At 44.3% G+C, this 21555-nt stretch overlaps 1 protein-coding gene across 1 annotated transcript in view; it reads left to right on the top strand.

Annotated features, from left to right (window-relative positions):
- cdh24b (cadherin 24, type 2b) overlaps window positions 1–21555 on the top strand; it is a gene marked incomplete at both ends in the record, with an annotated part of 37087 nt that overhangs the window by 475 nt on the left and 15057 nt on the right. Inside the window, 4 exons of the mRNA XM_080439753.1 lie at window positions 223–414; window positions 6727–6983; window positions 11296–11432; window positions 17570–17691. Coding sequence (XP_080295879.1) covers window positions 223–414; window positions 6727–6983; window positions 11296–11432; window positions 17570–17691 — 708 coding nt within the window. The remainder of the gene's footprint in view (window positions 1–222; window positions 415–6726; window positions 6984–11295; window positions 11433–17569; window positions 17692–21555) is intronic.

The raw sequence follows: 21555 nt of genomic DNA, 5'->3' as shown, positions 1-21555 counted from the left end.
AATCAGACAACTATCGAGGCATCAGTATGACACGTGTCATTGCAAAGACAACAGCATGATACTGAATACGATTCGGGAGAACCAAAATAGCTTTCAAGTGGGGTGAACAATTTTCCAGTGATACTTTAAAAAAGAAATTAGTCGATAGTCGATACACAGAGGCATAATGATGAAGATACTCAGGGCCTATATGTGTCTCTCCCAAGTTAACAGGGGCTATAGGAGATGATCCCAGAACGGCACAGACATAGGCAGGCCATCAATGGACGGGAGCAAGAACTCAGTCTTACTACTACACCAGTCCCTGCTGCAGCCCTAATGGACCTGGACTATGCTAATGACATCTGCCTGCTATCTGACTATGTGCAGCAGGCACAGGTGCTCTTGGCCAGAGTAGAAACAGAATGTGCCAAGGTTGGTCTTGGGTAAAGGCCAAGAAAAACTGAGGTGATCAACATCCTCCGGGATCATCCACCTCTAACAATAACAGGAGGCACTGCCCTGAAAGAAGTCAGTGACTTCAAATACCTGTGCCAATGGGTCACCTCGACAGAGCAAGACTTTAAAGTAGTGCTTTAAGGTCTTGCCCGGAGGGTTCTGAATGGCATGCATGGCCAGTGTGTGGAATTCCACCCTCCTTCTTCTCTGAGTCTGTTCTCCTCTACAGTATATGGCTGTAAATGCTGGACACTGAAGCCTGCCCTATACAGAAGTCCCTGGATGGGTGCTACATCAGAATACTATGTGCAAATGTTACCTGTATGGGGGGATACCAAGAGTGAATGGAGAATGATGCCCCCGCCGTAGACACCACAAGCTCCCAGCCAATAAAGCTGTGCTGTGCCGTGTGCTGGAACCAGCACACAGGCATCAATCACAAGAGCATCCCGATCCCGCCCCTACCTACATGGACATGGAGGATCAAGACGACTGGAGAGGGGCTCGTCTGAGGACAACCTACAGTAGAGAGAGAGCATCAGATTACATTTGCCGAGTACACCTATAGTTCAATTGAGGGTTACAGGCATGCAACATCACAGACAATTATTGCCTTGCTGGTTCAAACAGGGTTGAATTTGTTTTTGTTTTGTGATCGTTAAGCCTTTGAAGGTACCTGTGTTGTTCACGAGGCATCAGAACAAACAGCAGTCTCCAGGCGTCCATGTTGAATGCTCACAAGGTCAGAGCTGCTGGGAACTTACATGTAGGATATGTCCCAGTTCCCAGTTGTGTTGAATTCACAGACTCCTCAGTAGCAGCTCCAGTGGGGAAGTCGGGAATTTCAAAGCAGGCAGTGGTGCATCTGTTTCCACTCTGTCAGTGAGTCGAAAGGATGGGATTAGCTAGCTCATTATCAGCATGATGTGGAATGCATTTATTATGCAGTCACATTCAACTGCTACTGCGTAAGGTGTCAAAACTGCCCGCGTAAATGACAGCAGCGGTAAAAAAGAAGAAGAAAGAAAAAAAAGAAAAGAATGTTCAGGAACAAGTGAGAATCACCCTGGCAAAATGCCAAGACGTCATACCTACTTGTTTACACCTGTTTACTAAATCCAATCGTGTTTGATTAACAAAACAGTAAGATGAGTCACAACATTAAGCGTATCATAACATCATTAACACGACTTGTGGTGCTATCCCAATTCACACTTCTTCTTTTTTTTGTCGAGGGCGGGGTGTGGGTGCTGTGAGCCGTATACAGTAAGCCTGCTATTTATGTGCACCTTTCATTTTCCCATACCATGGGGGACAAGCTAATGTAGCTAGCTGCCTGTGTCAATTTGCTGTTATAATTTCCATATGCTCTCACTTAAAATGTCTGGCTAATCCGCGGTCACCCGCCTGCAGTGTGCCCAGGATTATCTGTTTGTTTTCCTTGCACGGGGAGATTGTGTTAATCTCCTCAGAGAGGGAGGGCGAGAGAGAGAGAGAGAGAGAGAGAGCGAGGGAGAGAAAGAGACAGAAAGAGAGAGAGATGGAGAGAGAGAGAGAGAGAGAGAGAGAGAGAGAGAGAGAGAGAGAGAGAGAGAGAGAGAGAGAGAGAGAGAAAGAAAGAAACGGAGAGAGTAGTGAACATTAACCCATTAACACCGATTCTACAAATACCTTCTAAACCAGTAGTTCTTTCAAGATTTTGGCACGTTGCAACGTTAAAATCTCAAATCACACGGACGCTTTCTCGGTTTTAATGGGTTAAAGGGAAACGAGAACGACAGGGCACATCTGACTAACATAGGAAAGATTGGGGGGACAGGCAAGAGGCAAGTGACAGGAAAAGGAAGCGCGATAGAGGAGGAACAAAGTCAAACGGGAGATTTAGAAGGGTGTCTTTGTTCTCTTAGCACCACAGTCACGCTCGTTGCAGAGGAAACGTCCAGGAGCTGCGACAGTCATCATCACACACACACACACACACACACCCCACGTATGATCTTCATTTAGAATGCACAAAATGAAGAGTTGTCAAGGACAGCAGGAGGCTGAGACACACACGTAGGCACGCCCACGCACGCACTGACGCACGCACACACACACACACACACACACACACACACACACACACACACACACACACATAATCTTCTCATTTGCTTTCAATTATGCTGGAGGGGGCAGAATGGTGCTTCACCTTGTCATGGCTTCCCGGGATCTTGACCGGATGATTTAAAACCTTGCTCAATGTCTAGCCATGCATTTGTGTGTTGTGTACACATGCACGCACGCTCTCTCACTCACACAGAGACACTCACACACACAATCACCCCCACACACACACACACGCACACGCACACACACACACACACACACACACACACACACACACACACACACACACACACACACACACACACACACACACACACACACACGAGCACATGTGGGCAATTTTGGTCACACAGCCGGGTCTCTAGTCAATTGACCAAGCGTGACTAGGAGGTGGCATGATTTATTATGTATCGCCAGGCCTACCATGCCAGTGTTTGTAATTACATTCTCAGTAACTGTTCTAAAAGGGAACAGGTACCAGGGAAATTTCAGGAGAGGGTGTGCATGTGATGTGCCTGTGCGTGCACGCGCATGTGTGTGTGTACTTGTTTTACCATACTTATGAGGGCCAAATAAAATTTGAGGAATAGACATCGTGAAGACAATTGTCCTGGTCCGCGCAAAAGAAATGGATGTTTTAGGGTTAAACATTTGGGTTGGGGTTATGTCATTTATACTTCGTTGCATGCCGGTGTTGCGCCCCAAAAATAGACAATCTAATCAAGTTCACCAAGAGCTTGTAGATTGGATATGTCTGGTACACAACACTGGTGTGCAACTGAGAACAACTCAGGCTTAAGGTCCTTACACACCGGCGAATATGCGAATATACGCAAAATTCGGACTCGTTCCGAATAATTAAAAGGCGCTTTTTCGCTTCGCGAAACTGATGTGGACGCTTGCATTGACTTTATAAGGTTTAAAAAAAAAACGTATTTATTCGCATGAAGAATTCGCCCCGGTGTGTAAGGACCTTTAGGCTTCAGTATGACAAAAAAAAAACGGCATTTCTAAAATTGCTGTCCTATAATGTTGATGTCCTCATAAGTATAGTAATACCAACGTGTGTGTGTGTGTGTGTGTGTGTGTGTGTGTGTGTGTGTGTGTGTGTGTGTGTGTGTGTGTGTGCGTGTGTGTGTGTGAGCATTGAAGCACAAGGTTACTTCTGTGCAAGTGCAGAGCATGTGAGCCAGAGACAGAGAAAGAGAGCGAGGGACAGAGGCGGCGAGTGAAGGAATGAAGAATGTACCTGTTCAGACTTTGTTTTCACTTTCCCCTCGGTGCACACTGCTTTATATGTGTGCGTGTGTCACACACACAGAGAGAGAGGGAGAGAGGCAGAGAGAAAGCCTGAGAGGGACAGAGAGGGAGAGAGAGACAAAGGCAGTACAGGCAGAGAATGAAAGGTGGGTCGCTGTGTGATAAGTGCCTCCAGCGAGCGTGTGATGTAGAGAGATGAGCGTGTGCATTCTGGGTGGGCGGGGAGGGGTTGGTGGGGCGCAGGCACGCAAGGAAAAGCGGTGGTTGCAGTTGCGGGATTTGTGTGTGTGTGTGTGTGTGTGTGTGTGGGGGGGGGGGTTGCGTGATGGAGTGTTAGGACAGAGGGGGGGGCGGGGAGGGAGGCGGGCGATAGAGCGAGTGAGGGAGGCAGGAAGGCGAGGGGTGATGGAGTGTTGGAGGGAGGAAGGGAGGGCAGAGGGTGATGAGTGTGTGCTCACAGTGTAAGTGACACCTCTCCTCCTCAGACAGATTGTCTGCCTCTCCCTTCTAATGGGAACCTGTTAGAGGAGCCTTTTCTCCCACCTCCCTCTGTCCCTCCCCCGCCATCCACCCCCGCCTCCATTTCTTTTCCTCCCCGCTGCACCCCGCACCCGCTACCACTCCGTCTCCCTGACATTACCCATTTATTGTTATATATATTTATATATATATTCCTTTTTTTCTCCTCCTGAGAAAGATGTTTCCCCCACACTTTGCCTGTATTTCAAAGTCGGCGTCCTTCAAACCACCTCTCTTCAACGCATCATTTTTAATCAATCTCTGCCCGTGTTTGAATTACAGATTTAGCTGCCTATGAAGTATGAACAGGCAAAGAGAAAGAGAGAATAGAGTGAGATGGAAAGAAAGAAAAATCAGAAGGGGAGAGTGGATTTCAATATCCTCTAATCCGCAGGGAACTTCAGCAGTCTCTATCTCTTTGTTATGCAACTCTTTGACTTGGACAGCGGAGCCTGCAGAGCAGGGAGCCTATTTATCCTCTGTCCAGCACGGTGCTGTGTGCCAGTCAGACACAGAGGGTTCCTATCCATACACTCGCTTTGAGTACACACTCACACGCACGTACTGTATGCACACGCACACTCACACACGCATACACACCTACACACAGGCACACACAGGCACACAGTAATACCTCAAAGAGATATTTTGAACCAGACCCAAACATGTTGTGCTCCAAAAATGTAATCAACAGCAGGTGTATGTCTAGCAATCATTGCTGCAAACCTGATCAGAGGTTTCATTGCTTCTGAGCCGGCCTGCTGGTGAGGAGCGCTGCAATCACACACAGAGTCACCTCCGACAAATAGGCTCCATAACATCTCTAACAAACAATTGCTGACGTATCACAGCATGCAAGGAACAAGAGGCGTGCTTTATGTAGCCAGCACAGCATGAGTCATCATGGTGGTGTTAAACACAGTTGGATGTTACATGCTAAAGGGAGGTATAAATCCCTTGATAAATGTTAGTTTTCATTTTTATTTGGAATGAGCTGTCGATGTCCCAGCCATGCATCCAAAGCATGCAAATTCAAAAGCACTTGTGTATCGCTTCTTCAAACAGATTTGAATATTCTCAAACAAAAAGCACCTCGCTGTCCAAGATACTCCCACAGTGTTCCACAAGACCTTAAACAACACCTACCAACAGACTTGTAACAGTAGAACAAAAGATAGAACCTGCCAGCTCTATCCACCAACACACACACGTGTGTGTTGCCAACATTGCACCACACAACAATGTTGGAGAGGAGGGGTGTAAATTATGCTGTGCAAGTAGCCCAATCACCACCGTTTCTTGGATGAATGTTTTACCAGCATTCAATCCAGCTATAGCAATTGTATCTCTCCATTCTCCCCACCTTGTCAAAGTAGTGCCAATCCCACATAGCCTACTGTAACAAAAGAACATAGCATGAAGCCAAAAGCCTGGATGTATTTGAATGAATAAATCATTATTTTAACCAATCTGTATCATATGATAGCACAATATAACTAGGACATCTGCCATTGTTACTATTCCATTGAGAAGTTTTGCATTTATTTGAAGCAGACAGCACACCGGAAGTGACACTTTCCATGTATCTACAGTACGTCAGTAGTGGCTATAGCTACAGGAGGTGCTAGTTAACAACGTTAGCCACACATGTGCTTTACTTGAGCTCTTCCAACAATGTTGTGGAAGACAGTTATGTACATGTTGTTTATTATAGGACTGTAATGTAATGTCTAGTCAGTGTATTAAATGAATTGTGATTGTGGCCTCCATGAAATGCTACCTGTTTTAGAAATGTGTTGTTTTCCTTGAAACGGCATTTGATTAATGGTCAATGGCAGGGGAGCCAAAATTGCTCCAAAGAAAATAACAAAAACAGATGGCTGGGGTCTAGTGTTTACAACAGTGACAATTACACGTTTTTAGCTGTTAGAACCGTTCAGTGCAAATTATGACATTTATATGTGTGATGTGTTTCTTCTCACCTCTAATTAATTTCTCGTGCACGTGCTGCTCAAAGTGGTTCAAAATGAACAATATCTGTTGCCAGGAAGTTGTGGCTTTCAGCCTTGAGCCTTTCAGTCAATTTGCTACTTGTTGTGTTAGTATGTTTGATGGTCTATCACATTTATTCAAACCGTTCCTGTCACTTTAAAGTAGCCAATCTAAAAGCTCACAACGCGTCATGGATGTGGCACCTTGTGAGCTTGTGAGTACACTTTTGGGCATGCGACACCATCGTGCGACAAAGCATAAATTAGGCATTAGTCTTTCCGACCCCATCCAAACTCATAAAATGTCTGTGCCAGTGTACTAGAGTCCACCGTTATTCTCCAGGACCCTTCCAACCTTTCTGCAACCTCTCTACATAAGTCTGTCTAAATGTCTTCCTTCCCGCAGGCTGTGGACTACGAGAGCCGCAGTTCCTACTCATTCTCCGTGGAGGTACTTAACCCCATCGTGGACCCGCGCTTCCTACGCCGGGGCCCTTTCAAGGACAGGGCCTCCATCAGAGTGGCAGTGCTGGACGCAGACGAGCCCCCCCGGTTCTCTCGGGCCCGCTACCTCATGGATGTGTCGGAGAACTGCCCGCCTTCCTGCACTGTGGGCCGAGTTGGCGCCGTCGACCCTGACACCGGACTGACCAATAACATCAGGTACCGGTGTGACACGGAGGCGTTAGATAAGAAAACATTCACTGATCTTGGGAGGGAAATTCAGGTGTCATACTGTAGCAGCAACAGCAGCAAGACAAGTGTATCTGTATAGCACATTTCAACGTCAATTGAAGTCAATTCATAGTGTTTTACACTATGACATTAAGAACAGTAAGACAAAGTGCAAAAGCAACATATAAAAAAAGACATTTGAATACAATTATACAATAGTTATTAGAGTTATGAAAATAGAAAATTTAAATTAAAATAAAATAAAATAGACAAATAAGAGAATAAAATTACAGTGCACAAGAAATTAATCAAAAACCTCAATGAAAGGCAGCGACAAACAGAAAAGTCCTCAGCTTTGATTTAAAAGAACTGAGAGTTGTAGCAGACCTGTAGTTTCCTGGGAGTGTGGGAGTCCTCTAAAGACAGTGTTACAGTAGCTGAGTTTACTGAAGAGAAGTTTTCCCAAATCCTGCTGAGACAAGTCCTTTAATCTTTGATATATTCTTAACGTGATAGAAGGCTGACTTTGTAATTGTCTTAATGTGGCTGTTGAAATTCAGGTCTGAGTCCATGATAACACCAAGATTTATGGCTTGGGTTGTGGTTTTTAACATTACCTATTCAAGCTGAGAACTGACTTTTAATAGTTTTTTCCTTGGCTCTCAAAACTATTACTTTGTCTTAGTTTATTTAAATTAAATTCTGGCACATCCAACTGCTGATTTGTTCAATGCACTTACTCAATGCTTATATTGGACCATAGTCCATATATTTATGTAAAACATCTGCATAATAATGGAAACGTATTTTATTGTTTTCCAAGCCATGTAGATGTCAAACAGAAGAGTCCCCAGAAAGTAGCCCAGTTTTTCAGTCAATCTATTAATATATAATGGCTGACCATGTTGAATGCAACACTGAGATCCAGTAATACGGAGGCTGAAAATCTAGTAGATGCCATTGAAGACCTTAACAAGATCAGTCACAGTGCTGTGGCGTTGTCGAAGTGCTGACTGGAAGACTTCAAAGCAGTTCAGTGGCAGGAAGCTCAGTTCAGTTGTTGAAAAAGAGACTTTTCAATTATTTTCCTTAAAGGTTTCATGACGTTCAGTTTTACCACACATTAAAAGTCTTTGTCATGGTCCTTCAAACGTGTATAGAAAGTTTTAACAAAAAAATCCACTCCATTGATCCATGGCAGGTGTTTTTCTCTCACATTTCTAAAGCCTTTTCAACTGCAATGAAAAAAGAAATATTTGCCTGCGGGTGTCGCTGGTGAGGGATTTTTCCTGTCAATCATCGCCTCTGCTCCGCCCCCCCCAAAGGAAAGGATAGGGGAGGGGAGGGGCGAGGAGGAGAGTGGGCGGGATTAATCGGCTGTGACCTCACTGTCGAAGGGCCAAGCTCAGATTACTTTTCAGCCTAATTATTCAGAAAACCCCAGACCACAGAAAATCCACTGAATGTTCAAAGTTCCGATTTTTTGGGTGTAATTGAGGTCATAAAACCCCCAAAAAAACATAACAAATAAAAAAAGTGAAAATTAATGTCATAGAACCTTTAACACACTGACGTAGATCTACTACGTTGTTTCAAATCCAACTGTTGAGTGCCATAAACGTAGATTTATTTTGTATTTTTGAAAATTCCACAAGAGGGTGCTCTAACGCAACTTAGAAATGATCCTGGTCATCCCAAAAAACGTCACTTTCGTCCATTCCTATATTAGGATTTGTAGAAAAACACTAGCTCGGATTTTTTTTTTGTTGTGAAAACTAGCCATTTTCAACAGGTGATAGCAACACAATGGCTGATCGCGGTAAAAAACGTTTTTGTTCCAGTGGATAGACGAGATCCTCCCCCACCCACCGGACACTTTTTGCTTACATCCGTGCGTGCACGTCGTGGCTTCTGCGACTCTCCAAAGATCTTCAAAACATGGTAAAAAACGCTGCCACCCCACGGATGAAGCGGATGCATAGTACCTGGCAGTGAATGTGAGAAAATCCGGAGGTTTAATATGGGCCTATTGTTCATTAGAGGTATCTATATTGTTCATTTTTGAGAGTGGCTTGATGACAGCAGGTTTCGGGGACTGTGGGAAGAAACCTTGACTATTTGTGGAAGATCTGAGTCCATGCAATTTGAAATATTTTGAAAAAGCGTGGGCACTGTGGTACAGTGCCAGATGCCAAAGTAAATGTCTTATTGAGTCTAAAAAGAGAGATCTGTGTGCAGTTATCAAGTCATCAGACTGAAATGTGTATAGAAAAAATAAAATAAAAGATATACTGTATGGCACGATATACAATAGTAGTATATACAGTAGTATGTGATATTGTCTTTTTGTGTTTTTTGTTAGGGCTGTCAAAGTTAATGCGTTAACGCCTTAACGCACCGCTATGTTAATTGCAATTAATTATTTTTGTGCATTAACTGAAAAAACTAAACAAACATCCAGTCGTCATATTGAGTTAGATGAAGAACGTAGCAGCCTAAGAGTGTCTCCCTAGAATGAAAATCAGGAGCAAGTGGAGGAACATGAGAAATGGAAATCACACAGGTTAGACATACACGGTTTACAAGGACATACATAATTCAGAGCCAAATTCAAAGAGTATCCTCTGATCCAGAGTTCCAGACAGTTTTCCCTATACAAGTAGTAACCCCCAAAAGCTTGCAGAACAAAAAAAGTACTTAATCCTGACCCTACTTACTTGCTCACCTACTGGCCCGCACCAAAAATAGCCGATCTACAAACTCACAATGCGTCGCGCCGCAACGCGTCATGAGCATTAGGCCGTCCCTGGCTGTAGTTTTCCTTCAGCCTCTGATGTTTGTGTTTTGTCTGGAGGCTATGGTTTGGTGTTGGGAGGAAAGCGAAGTGATTTGTCATTAGCAGCCCCAGTAAACCGTGTCCCAATTAGAGCCAGCTGAAAAGCTAGGAGTGCGTGTGGGGTGAAATGATAGTTAGTGCACTCATACAGATTATTCAGATAATCAGCCTCACTTCAAAGCTAGCCCCTATCAATGGCGATAATCTCCCTATATTAATTCCCAGGCCATTTGTGTTGCAGAGTCCCTTATCTTGCTCTCTCTCACACACACTCTCTCACACTGTCTCCACACCCCACCCATCTCTTTCTGTTTCCTTTCCTTCCTTCCTTCCGTCCCCACTTCCTTCCTTCTTTTCCTCCTTCCTTCCCAACTTCCTTCCTTCCTTCCATCCGTTCATTCCTCCTTTCATTCCTTAACCCATTATAGCCAAGTTTTCTTTGGCTATTCAAAAATAGCAGATATACACAGATCGTAGAGCTGCAGTTTTTGAAAAATAAAATCGTGAAAATGTGTGCAAATCTTTGAATGTATAGATATACATTTTTAACTCAAATGTTTGCTTCTGGTGGTCCCTGGAACAAAATATTTGGAGATGGGGGAGGTCCGCAGACAAATACATATCATTTTGATTTCAGTAAAAAAAATTGCTTAAAAAATATATATTCAAAGATTTGCACACATTTTCACAATTAAAAAAATAAAATAAGATCTACAAGCTTGTAGTGCGGCACTCAGTGCCGCACTATGAGCTTGTATATCTGCTATTTTTGAATAAAATAATGGTTTAAGGTACGGTCACACAGTCGGTCACACAGTCCAACCAATTGGACAGCTGCGCCATGCGTTGACCGATCTCGGCAGCCATTTGCTTCTACTCCCCCCCCAGTGCAAACGTAGGGTTAATGCAAGGAAGATAATCCAAGACAATCAGGCAGAAACATGCGCTCATATTTCAATAAATGTAAACGACTTTATTTTTGATGAATGGACTGAATACTTTACAGTTTTTATCAATTCTAGTTTCACAAACAAACGTTGGCTACAAAAAACTAAACATCTCTGTGCTTTATTGTCATAAATTGACACCTTATGAATCTGTCATTCATAAGTATTGATGTAATTCACATATAGCCTACTTAAACCCTCTATTCTCAGTAAAACGGACATACATTTCTCGGACCGTTTTTTTCTGTCAACACTAAATCCCTTTGGCAGATGCGACGCGTTGCGAGCTTGTAGATCGTCTATTTTTGCCGAATGTACCCCCCAGAATAGGCATGCTGGGGTTCATGTGGTTAATGCTAATCGCAATGATGTAATGGTGTTTTCATATTTGTCAAGGTCAGGTGTGTTTTCATATTGCTGGTTACTATATTATGGATGATATTAATATTTTATATTTCACATGCTTATTAATATTTTAAAAATCTCTCTCAATCTGTCCCTCCCTCTACCCTCCCAGGTTCTCTATTGATCCCCAGTCGGACCCAGAGGCTCTGTTCCGGATCACCCCAGACACCGGCCTTATCACCACGGCGATGGAGCTGGACCGCGAGCGAGAGCATTGGCACAACATCACAGTCATCGCCACCCAGAGAGGTCAGGCTTCACTCCATCTTAAGAGGGACAGGTTGCGCTTTGAAAGTTGAAAGTTTGCTCTGTGCCCCCCCTACAAATCCTATGCATCTAGGTTTTCTCCGTCACTCCAGAACGTGACACAATTTACCCTGTTCACACAGTGGTCATTTTGCTCTTACTTCATATTTGACCTAATTTATACCATACATCGTTGTACGGTGCTGAAAATACCAAATCTACAAGCTGCATCACAATGTGACACATTATGGAGTGTATATTATTTATCACAGTCATACGATAAAGTATAAAATACAGTACAATGTCAGCAACAATATATTACGGAAACTTTCTGTGATGTGATTGGTAGATGTATTCATGTAAAGACAAAACTGGACTCAATGTTTAAAAGGATTAGAGATAAGCATTTAAAACAATCGTTTACAGCAACTAGAGAATACATACAGAGTACATTGAGAGCAATGAACACAGTAGCAACCTTGAATTACTTCAACGCAATAGCCACCGAGGTAAGAGCCAGTTGTCAGATTTCATTCCCTCAACCTCTGTGTCTAACAAAACCGATCTCACCCCAGTCACCCTATGTGCAAAGAGTCGGAAAGCAAACAATTAAGCAGAGGCTCTATGGACTGAAGCTCAACAGCCACTTCACTGACAATAGAGACATACAGCGCTTGGGGCAAGGTTTCCACGCAATAACCGACTACATGCTTCCTCCCATATTCATGAAGTGTTTGAGCGGTTTGTCAATGCAGCACATCAAGGCCCGCCTGACTGCAAATTTAAATCCCCTACAGTTTGCGTACAGAACCAAGTGATCCACGGAAGATGCAATATCTACCACACTCCACCTCACATGTCTGGAAAGGAAGAACACCTACGCCAGGATCCTTTTAATCGATTTCAGCTCAGCCTTTACACCATCATACCACAACAGGGTGGAGAAGCTGAGGTTGCTGGACGTAACGTTGACACTAGCACCTGCAACTGGATGCTTGACTTCCTGACGCAGAGGCAGCAGACAGTCACGGTTGGCAGCCACACATCAAAATCCATCTTGGTGAGCACAGGCTTACTGCAGGGCTGTGTCCTGAGCACCCTGTTGTCCACCCTGCTACATGACTGTACTGACAGATTTAACTGTCAGTACAGTTCTCCCAAGAGTCTATACTTAGCCCTCACCTTTTCCCCTCTATGGCCAATATCTGCACCGAAGATAGGCGATCTACACATGCACAATGCGTCGCATTGTAGATCGGCTATTTTCTCTGCATACAGGACGTCTGTCCCTTGACGTCAACAAAATAAAGTAGACAGTGATCAAATGCAGGCAGACAACATCATACGCTGCTGATCATCAATGGTGCCGCTGTGGAAGAGTCAGGAACATCAAGTTCCTGTTCTGTTAGTGCACTTTGTGGATGACCCGACCTTAACCATGAGCACCTTTGCCATCATAAAAAAAAGGTCTGACAGCACCGCCATGTCCTCCAGAGTTTTAAAAGGGCAAGTCTCCCCATCCTATCACCGGCTTCTACAGGGGCACCACTGAAAGCATTCTACCTTGCGGCCTCGATGCGACGCGTGGCAATGGTTTTGTCCTCTGTGTTAACTGTCATTGAGCTTGAGGCCTATCTTCCTGCACTCCATTCCTACTGCCAGTTGTAGTTCCCTTCCTTTCTCTGTTGTATCCGAGACTAGGGCAATGTCATCTGCGTAGTTGAGGTTAGTAATCATGATAGAGTGTACTCGCCTTGACTTCCTCGGGACCAGAGTGAACCCCAGTGCCTCCTCTCTGCCATTGATTGCAAGTCTCAGTGCATGGTCCATCACTACAATGAACAGGAAGGGGGCCAGAGTGTCACCCTGTTGGACGCCCGATAAGATCTAAAATTCTTTGGTGTCACCATCGCAGGTTTGAACCTTGGCTTGAGTCTGGCTCTAGCTTGCCACTATCATGTGAACCATCTTCTCAGGAACTCCGTAGGCCCAAAGAATGTTTATGAGTTTCCCCCAGTGGATGGTGTGGCTCTCATCTCCTCCCTGGCTTTGGTGATTATGGGGTCGAGACATCTGTCTTTCCTCCTTGCTTTGGGAACTTGTTGGAGGAATGTCTCAGCTGCTAGTTGCTGGTTTGCTTTAGCGAAGCTTTGGTAGCAGGCTGTTATGCTCACCTCCTCCTCCTGCAGTGCTTGGAACCTGTTCTTGATTTCCACTGCGTAGCGTTCCTGTAGCTGACGGTCCGTTGCCAGTTGACTCCATTCGTATTTTACCTTCCTCCTTCCCTCTTCCTTGGTGTCAGGATCAGCCTCACTGTGGCAGTGACAATCCTGTGGTCTCGCTGTTAATGACCCTTACGGGTGCATTTGGTTCCATTTGTACACTCTAGGAGTTAATGGTGGTCCTTGAAATTTAAAAGTTTGAGAACCACTATATTGTATTTAGCAGACGTGAAGTCAACATGCCAGCTCTGACAGTGTGATAAAAACCGGTTCCAGAAATGGTTCCAAATGTGATTAAACCGATTCCGGTTCCTCAATGTTGGATCCGGGTCCGGATCCCAGCCCTACTGGTGCCTCTCTCCCCTCCTGCCGGAGATTTATACTATCAAAAGCCTCCAGCATCATCAAGGACCACCTCCACCCTTCACGCAGTCTGTTTTCCCTCCTGCCGTCTGGGAAGAGGTGCCAGAGCATCTGTGCCAAAATCAACAGAATGTTAAATAGCTTTTTACAGCAAGCAGTCAGGATCATCAACAGAATGCACACCTCCCCCAGCCCTCTGTCCCTCTAACCCCCCATCAATGCTGGTCACTCGTTGTCATACACAGTTGTCAACATTGAAATGAAAATGGTCCAGTTGTCAGCATCGAAATGAAACATGCAAGTTCTCTCTAAAAACACTTTTACCACATAAGCCCTATGCCCTATACTGTACTGTATGTATGACAAATAGCAAAAATAGCAGATCTATAAGCTCACAATATCACATTGCAACGCGTTGTGAGCTTGTAGATCTGCTATTTTCACTATTATTGTTATTACTATTATTATTATTTTAAGTTTGAAATGTTTTAAAAATAACTTTTAATATTTTTTTTATATTTTGCTTATAATGACATGCCCAAAATAGGGACACCAGTTTGAAAGTGGTTAATGCACTGTCCTGCTAAAAGTTATTTTCCATAGTTAGGGTTTCTTTTCTCTTTTGAGAATGAAATTGGCTGGTGAAATAGTGAGACTTAAGTTTACTTTAGGTTCGGTGTCCACCAGCCAATGTGGGCGACGAATGGAAAAACACAACAACAAAAACTTTTTTTTCCAGCACTGGCCTCCCTCCCTTACAGTATATATCGGGCTATGACAAAGTTAATCTTTACTTAAGACTTACTCAGGGATTCTTGTGGCAGCAGTATCGGTGGGAGTGGATAGGAGTGCCAGTCTTGAATAATGAGATCTATCTAGTAAACAGACCGTTGGAGGCTGCATTGATAATGGCCACAGTAGGCAGAGCTGCCATGGCCACAGGCAGCCCAGCTCACCCACTGCCATTATTGCGGGGAGCTCATTTTCTCCGGGAAGCAATGGCCGCCGTCCATTACACACTGTTACTGCACAGAATATGGGAGCACCCCACATCCAGATGGAGAGGGCGTGTGTGTGTGTGTGTGTGTGTGTGTGTGTGTGTGTGTGTGTGTGTGTGTGTGTGTGTGTGTGTGTGTGTGTGTGTGTGTGTGTGTGTGTGTGTGTGTGTGTGTGTGTGTGTGTGTGTGTGTGTGTGTGTGTGTGTGTGTGCGCGCGTGTGCGTGTGTGTGTCACAATATCAATTTGAGCCCAAATGTTGCTGTAGAATTGCCCATTTGATTTGAATGAGTAAGAGAGTGCGTGTGTGGGTCTGTGTTCTGTAGGTATGTGTGGGCCAGCCCCGATTGTGTCTTAAGTACTACACAATTGCTGCCCAAAATGTGGAAATAAGTGATTGTTCACTCTAAACTATGGGTCCATCTGGTCCAAGTAGTGTGTGTGTCTGTGTGTTTGTGTGTTTGTGTGTTTGTGTGTTTGTGTGCGTGCGTGCGTGCGTGTGTGCGTGCGTGCGTGCGTGCGTGTGTGCGTGCGTGCGTGTGTGTGTGAGTGGCCTGCTGCCAACCCATTTAAACTGCGTCCTCATGCAACCGCTTGGCATGCAGATAAACCTGTCTCTGTTATCTTTCTCCCCCTCTCTCGTCTCTCTTTCTCTGTTTATTCCAGCCTTGCTGTCACTTTTCGACATTTTCTGACTATACGCATTCCTATCATTCAAATTCTCTTATACCCTCACTTGTTCTCTCTCTCACACACACACACACACACACACACACACACACACACACACACACACACACACACACACACACACACACACACACACACACACACACACTAGAGAGACATCTTTTTCTCCTGCTACAGTATGAAATGATTTTTCTTCCCCTCCAGTGTTTTCTCCAGATCCAGTAGGAAAGGATTAGTTTGATGTGGAGGACTATGACTGATCTGTAAATGTGAGCCCAGCTCCAGCAGGGAGTATGGGAGCAACAGAACCAAAATAAATTAAATGCACCTTTGTGTATTCAGCCAGATGTACTACTGTGATATGAGTGCTGATGACAGTGCTGTTGCACAATGAAAGATTGACCTCATTCATGAGGACAATTGAACGGCTGTGTATGAGTAAGTGAGTGAGTGAGTGAGTGAGTGAGTGTGCATTTGTGTTTGTGTGTGTGTGTGTGTGTGTGTGTGTGTGTGTGTGTGTGTGTGTGTGTGTGTGTGTGTGTGTGTGTGCGTGCGTGTGTGTGCGTGTGTGCGTGTGTGTGCGTGCGAGTGATTGAATGAGTGAGTGAGAGGAATTCAAAATATTCATGAGATTCAAGAGGGATTTATTTGTCAGTCACTCATACAGGTAATGTGCAAGCAGCGAAATGTTGGTGTGGCATGTTCTGCAAAACTGTGCTAACAACAACAATGTACCAAGGGGGGGGCATGGTGGCGCAGTCGCCTCACAGCTAGAAGGTCCTGGGTTCGATTCCTGCCGGGGACGCTGTGGGCTTTGGGGACGTGTTCTCTCCTCCGTGTCCCCTAGGGTAGGTAGGAGGTTCCCTCACAAAAAAACATGCAGTAATCCTGGTCTCTATACTGCCTCGATGGTCAGCCGGGGGAAAGGAACTGGTTGGAATAACGTGTTCCCTCCACACGCTACGTCCTACCGGGGAAACTCCCCCTGTCAGGTGATAAGCAGTAGTCTGCCAACTCCTCATGCGTTGAAGGAAGCATGAGCTCAGTTGTGGACTCTCCCCAGGCTGGCAGAGGGAGAGTAGTGCCCAGGATTACATGCCTAGGCATTAGCACTGGGTGAAAAAATAGGGTTACAAAATCGTGGGATAAAAAAAAAAAAAACATCAATGTAATATAACAAGATAATACTAATAATAATACTTATTAATGAGCAAAAACTACAATGGGGTATTTATAGATTAAATGCAGTTTTAGTGATTTGTTTTGGTTTTCTTTGTTGTCGTTTTTTTGAGTGAGTGAGTGAGTGAGCGAGCGTGCGTGCGTGCGTGTGCGTGTGGAAGTGAGTACGTGAATGAGTGAACTATTTAGGGCAGCAATTATTTATTATATTTTAAGTGATTATTCTATTAATTATTTTTTCGAGTAATCAAATAACCAAGAAGCGTCTTACTGTAGTTTATTTATTTTCTTTAAATTAGTATAATAACAAATCAACCCAAAAAAAACTTCTAATAGAGGTTTTATAAATTGATTAGTCTGATCACGCGTTGTGATGCATTGTGAGCTTGTAGATGAGCTATTTTCACAATTTTTGAAAATGTATTACTTTATTGATTATCGGTTATATTTTATAATCGATAATCGATTAAATGTATTAGATTGAAGGCTGTAGCACCCCTAGTGCTAATATGTGTTCATGATTGTACGTGATTTAAATTATTTAGGCAACTGTGTTTGTGATTTTTGGAGCTTGTGTGTGTGTGTGTGAATTGCATGCATGTGTGTAACATTGTGTGTAACTACTTGTAAAGTACATCTTAATATGCTTGCTCATGACATAGATATTTATTTTCTGATTGGCTCTCCTAGATAATCCCAGTCAGGTGTCCAGGGTGCTTGTTGCCATAGAGACCCTGGACCTAAATGACAATGCACCTGAGCTGGACAGACACTACACGACAGCCTTGTGTGACTCTTCAGCCACCGGCCAGGTCAGTATTGGTTGTGTGTAAAGTGTGTGCGTGTGGACAGCATGTACTGCAGTGCATGTGTCTTTGTCTACAGGCGTGCTATGTTTTTTGTGGAACAGGCAGCATTACGTAGCTCTTATGTAGTCTTTGAATATCGCTTCATTTAACACACTGACCTTTCATTCTGTTAGCATAATAGGTCCACTGTAAAATTCGGAGTGTTAATTGTCTCCGTCAGGCCAAAGGCATGGCTGAGACTATGTTTTCACCCCTGTTCGTCAGTCCGTCAGTCCGTCCGTCCGTGTGTGTGTGTGTGTGTGTGTGTGTGTGTGTGTGTGTGTGTGTCCTTCCGTCCACAGCTAACCGCCTGTTATGGCGCCACCAGGAGGCCGATTTTTGCAAAAAAAAAAACGTTTATATTACTCCTACTGATTTTGTCCAAACATCACGCAAATCGGTACACATTATCTCTATAGTCATGTGATCAAGAAGGATATGTCCAATCTTTCATATTCCATCCTGATTGGCTAAGATTGGCATAAACATTTTATAGGATTGGCTCGTTTTGAACAAAATGCCTCAAATCATGAACGCAGCATCCGATTGCCGAAATTTCACATTGGCCTAGCTGTTATAGCGCCACCAGGAGGCAGATTTTTGCAAAACACATTCTTTGCTATTACTCCTACAGATTTTTTCCAAACAGCTCACAAATCGCTACACATTATCTCTGTAGTCATGTCATCAAGACGGACCTTTTTTCATATTTTCATCCTGATTGGCCTGGCGGAGGGAGACCTGTGCTCCAAGGTGCACATTTGTCTAGTTTCACCCAGAGAGTGTACAAATGGAACCAAATGGACTCTCACAAGTTCCATTTGTACACTCTGGGTTGGGGCACCTGTTATGCAGGGAGTGGAACTGGGAAGGATAGCGTGTTCCTCCAAATGCGTTACATCCTCTCGGTGAAACTCCTCGCTGTCAGGTCAAAAGAAGCAGCTGTGAACTGCTTAACTCAGAGTTGTACACATGGCGATCATCTCAGTGCACGTCTTGTGAACTCTGTGTTGTTTTTTCTCAGTGTGTTTTTTCTATCTCTGGTGTGAGCACACTAGTTTAATTGTCAAGATTTGGTGTCGAGGACCATCTGGTGTTTTCGTTGGTGTCGTTGTTGAACGTCGACCACGCTCGACCACGCTCATTTGTTTCTAGGGCTCTCTCTCTCTCCCTCTCTCTCCCCCCCCCCCCCTCTCTCTCTCTCTCTCTCTCTCTCTCTCTCTCTCTCTCTCTCTCTCTCTCTCTCTCTCTCTCTCTCTCTCTCTAGTTGTAGAGGTTGGTGGCGGTTTCCGGCTGTGTTCCCGCAATCCCACAGTCATGTGATGCCTACCACCGTTTGGAAATATGATCTAATCTGCAATACATACCGTACTCATAACAAACCTAACTAACTAGAAAAGTGTGCTCCTCGAAGCGCAGGTCTCCACCAGGCCGGGTTGCCTATACCCAGGGCCTGCAAACTTTGTAAGTCAGTCATAGCGGATTGAAATGGAATCAGAAAAATCTGACTGATACATCTTGATCACGTGACTACAGACATAATGTGTACCGATTTGCGTGAGTTTTGGACAGAATCTGGACAAGTAGCAAAAACTGTGTTTAACAAAGATCACAAAATGGCGGAAATGGGCATGCCAGAGGTTCTTCCTTGGCCTACTTGGGAGTGTGCGTGCAATGTTTCACACCAATCTGTCCAAACGTGCCGGAGATTAGCCATTCACAGACACACACAAGGACGGACAGACAGGGGTGAAAATGTAGTCTCCAGCCTTCGGCCGCCCGGCCTGGCGGAGACAATAATCCTTCGTAGGGCTGACCTAAATGCTTCGATGTCATGGTAATCGATGCCAAGATCAGCACGAGGATATTCTTTTTAACTTTCAGACAAACCCCTCATCAACCCCTCAGCTCTCATCTACACAGAAACATTGCACGCCGGCGAGGCAGTGGGACTTTGGCTTACAGCTAGGAGAGATTTGTTTTAGTTTTGATTGGATAGGGCTGTAATTCATTTAGTTTGACAATTACATATTTTGTAGCCAGTTTTGTTCCTGTAAAAAGCAGCCAACCACACACGCGAGCACGCATTTACGTACACATGCTCACACAAAGAAACACCATAAAGCAATGGCTGAGAAAACGTCTTTACAGCCCCATAACGTTACCTGGTGCGTGTGTTTCCAGGCTGGCTCCAGCCTCTTTACAAGAGTGTTGTTCATCATTAACCACTTTCACCCAGGTGTCAAAATCTTTCAAATTGTTTGAACATTTTAAACATTTTTGAAAATTAAAACAACTACCAGCTCTACAAGCTCACTATAAGCTATATTGTCATAGCCGAAATATTTCAGGAAAGCGAAGAAGAAGAAAAAAGCCTCTGCACACTCAATGTTCAAAACTTTTATTGTGAGCTTTTGGTCCTAAGACTTTCTCCAGGCATCTAAAATAGCCAAGAGTGTAAAATAGGGCTCAAGTGGTTCAACTGAACAGTGGTGGGGCTGATTAGATTGAAATAGAGGATTTGTGTGTGGTGGTGGTCAATAGAGACAGAGGGTATGGTCTCTCTCCTTGTTGTGAATTATTTTTCTGCAACCAGCACTTCATGAGATGTCCTTGGTGTGCTTTTTCTCCTGCCTACAAATTGGTTTTCACTGGTCTGAGAACCACATACATCGTCAGGAATCGATAAAGGGTTGTTTATTGAAAGAATGTGAATGCTGCTGGTGTGAGCGGTGAACACATGGAGATCCCAGAAGGGATCACTGACCCTGGAGACCCTCCTAGGACCCTGGGGAGAGAGAGACAGAGAGACAGAGAGACAGAGAGACAGAGAGAGAGAGAGACAGAGACAGAGACAGAGACAGACAGACGTAGAGAGAGAAAATAAATAAGTGCAGAGGTGGAGGTGAAGGGGGTGATGGAGGAATGTGAAAAGCAAGACTTCTGGGTATGTTGGTTTTGGTTTAAAGCTGAAAACTGTAACTTTGATGTCCTACCCAGGATTCGAACCCAGGTCCCACGCATGAGCGCTGTACTACTGTTGAGCTATAACGGAAAGCCAATTTGGGTAGAGGACATACTGTATTGGGTTTTGACCTTCATGCAATACCACTTTGCAACCAGTAGTGGTCCTACTCAACCACAGAGTATACCTTTCTCAACATAAGAGCAGGTATACCAACTATAACTACCACAGTTGTGTTAGTTATATTGTATTTAACATAACATTTACCGTACAGATGAGTCTAAACATGCTTAATTCACTAAAAAAGTGGATTGCAGTTTTAAGTACTTGTAGAACCTGTGTTTGGTGTAGTAATCTTAGGAGGAGTAATCTTGACAGGCATGGTTCTCTGCATCCAGAACTTCAGTTATGCCAACTTCATTTATTATTAACTCATTGGCCGCCATTATCGCATTAACGCGATCTAATAAATAGCGCGCTTGGCCGCCAGGATCGCATTAATGCGATCTAACGTCTTTATTGATCTTTATGCTCTGATCACGCTATTCTGTTATGAATCAGGCTAAGTTTCGGGTTCCACTTACTTCAACCACCACTGCATCCGGTTCCATGACTTGGGTTCCGTTTTCGGTTTTACATTTTTCCCCCCAGTCATTTTCGACCATAATAGGGAAACAAACGGTTTTTCACACGCTATGAAAAGCGATCGGAGACCTCCCCTCCTATAATCTATGGTCTGGGTGACGAACAGTCATCCCCGTTGTGCATCACAAAGTAATTTTCGCCGAAAACAGAATCTGAGACATTTCACTTCCGGTTCATGTGTTTCACTGTGTGAGTGGGTCTGGGAGGGGGCGAGTGTG

The sequence above is a fragment of the Gymnoscopelus braueri genome, assembly GCF_963280865.1.
Source record: "Gymnoscopelus braueri genome assembly, chromosome: 10".
In the NCBI taxonomy this organism is placed as follows: Eukaryota; Metazoa; Chordata; class Actinopteri; order Myctophiformes; family Myctophidae; genus Gymnoscopelus; species Gymnoscopelus braueri.
This window is presented reverse-complemented; position numbering and strand designations above follow the sequence as displayed.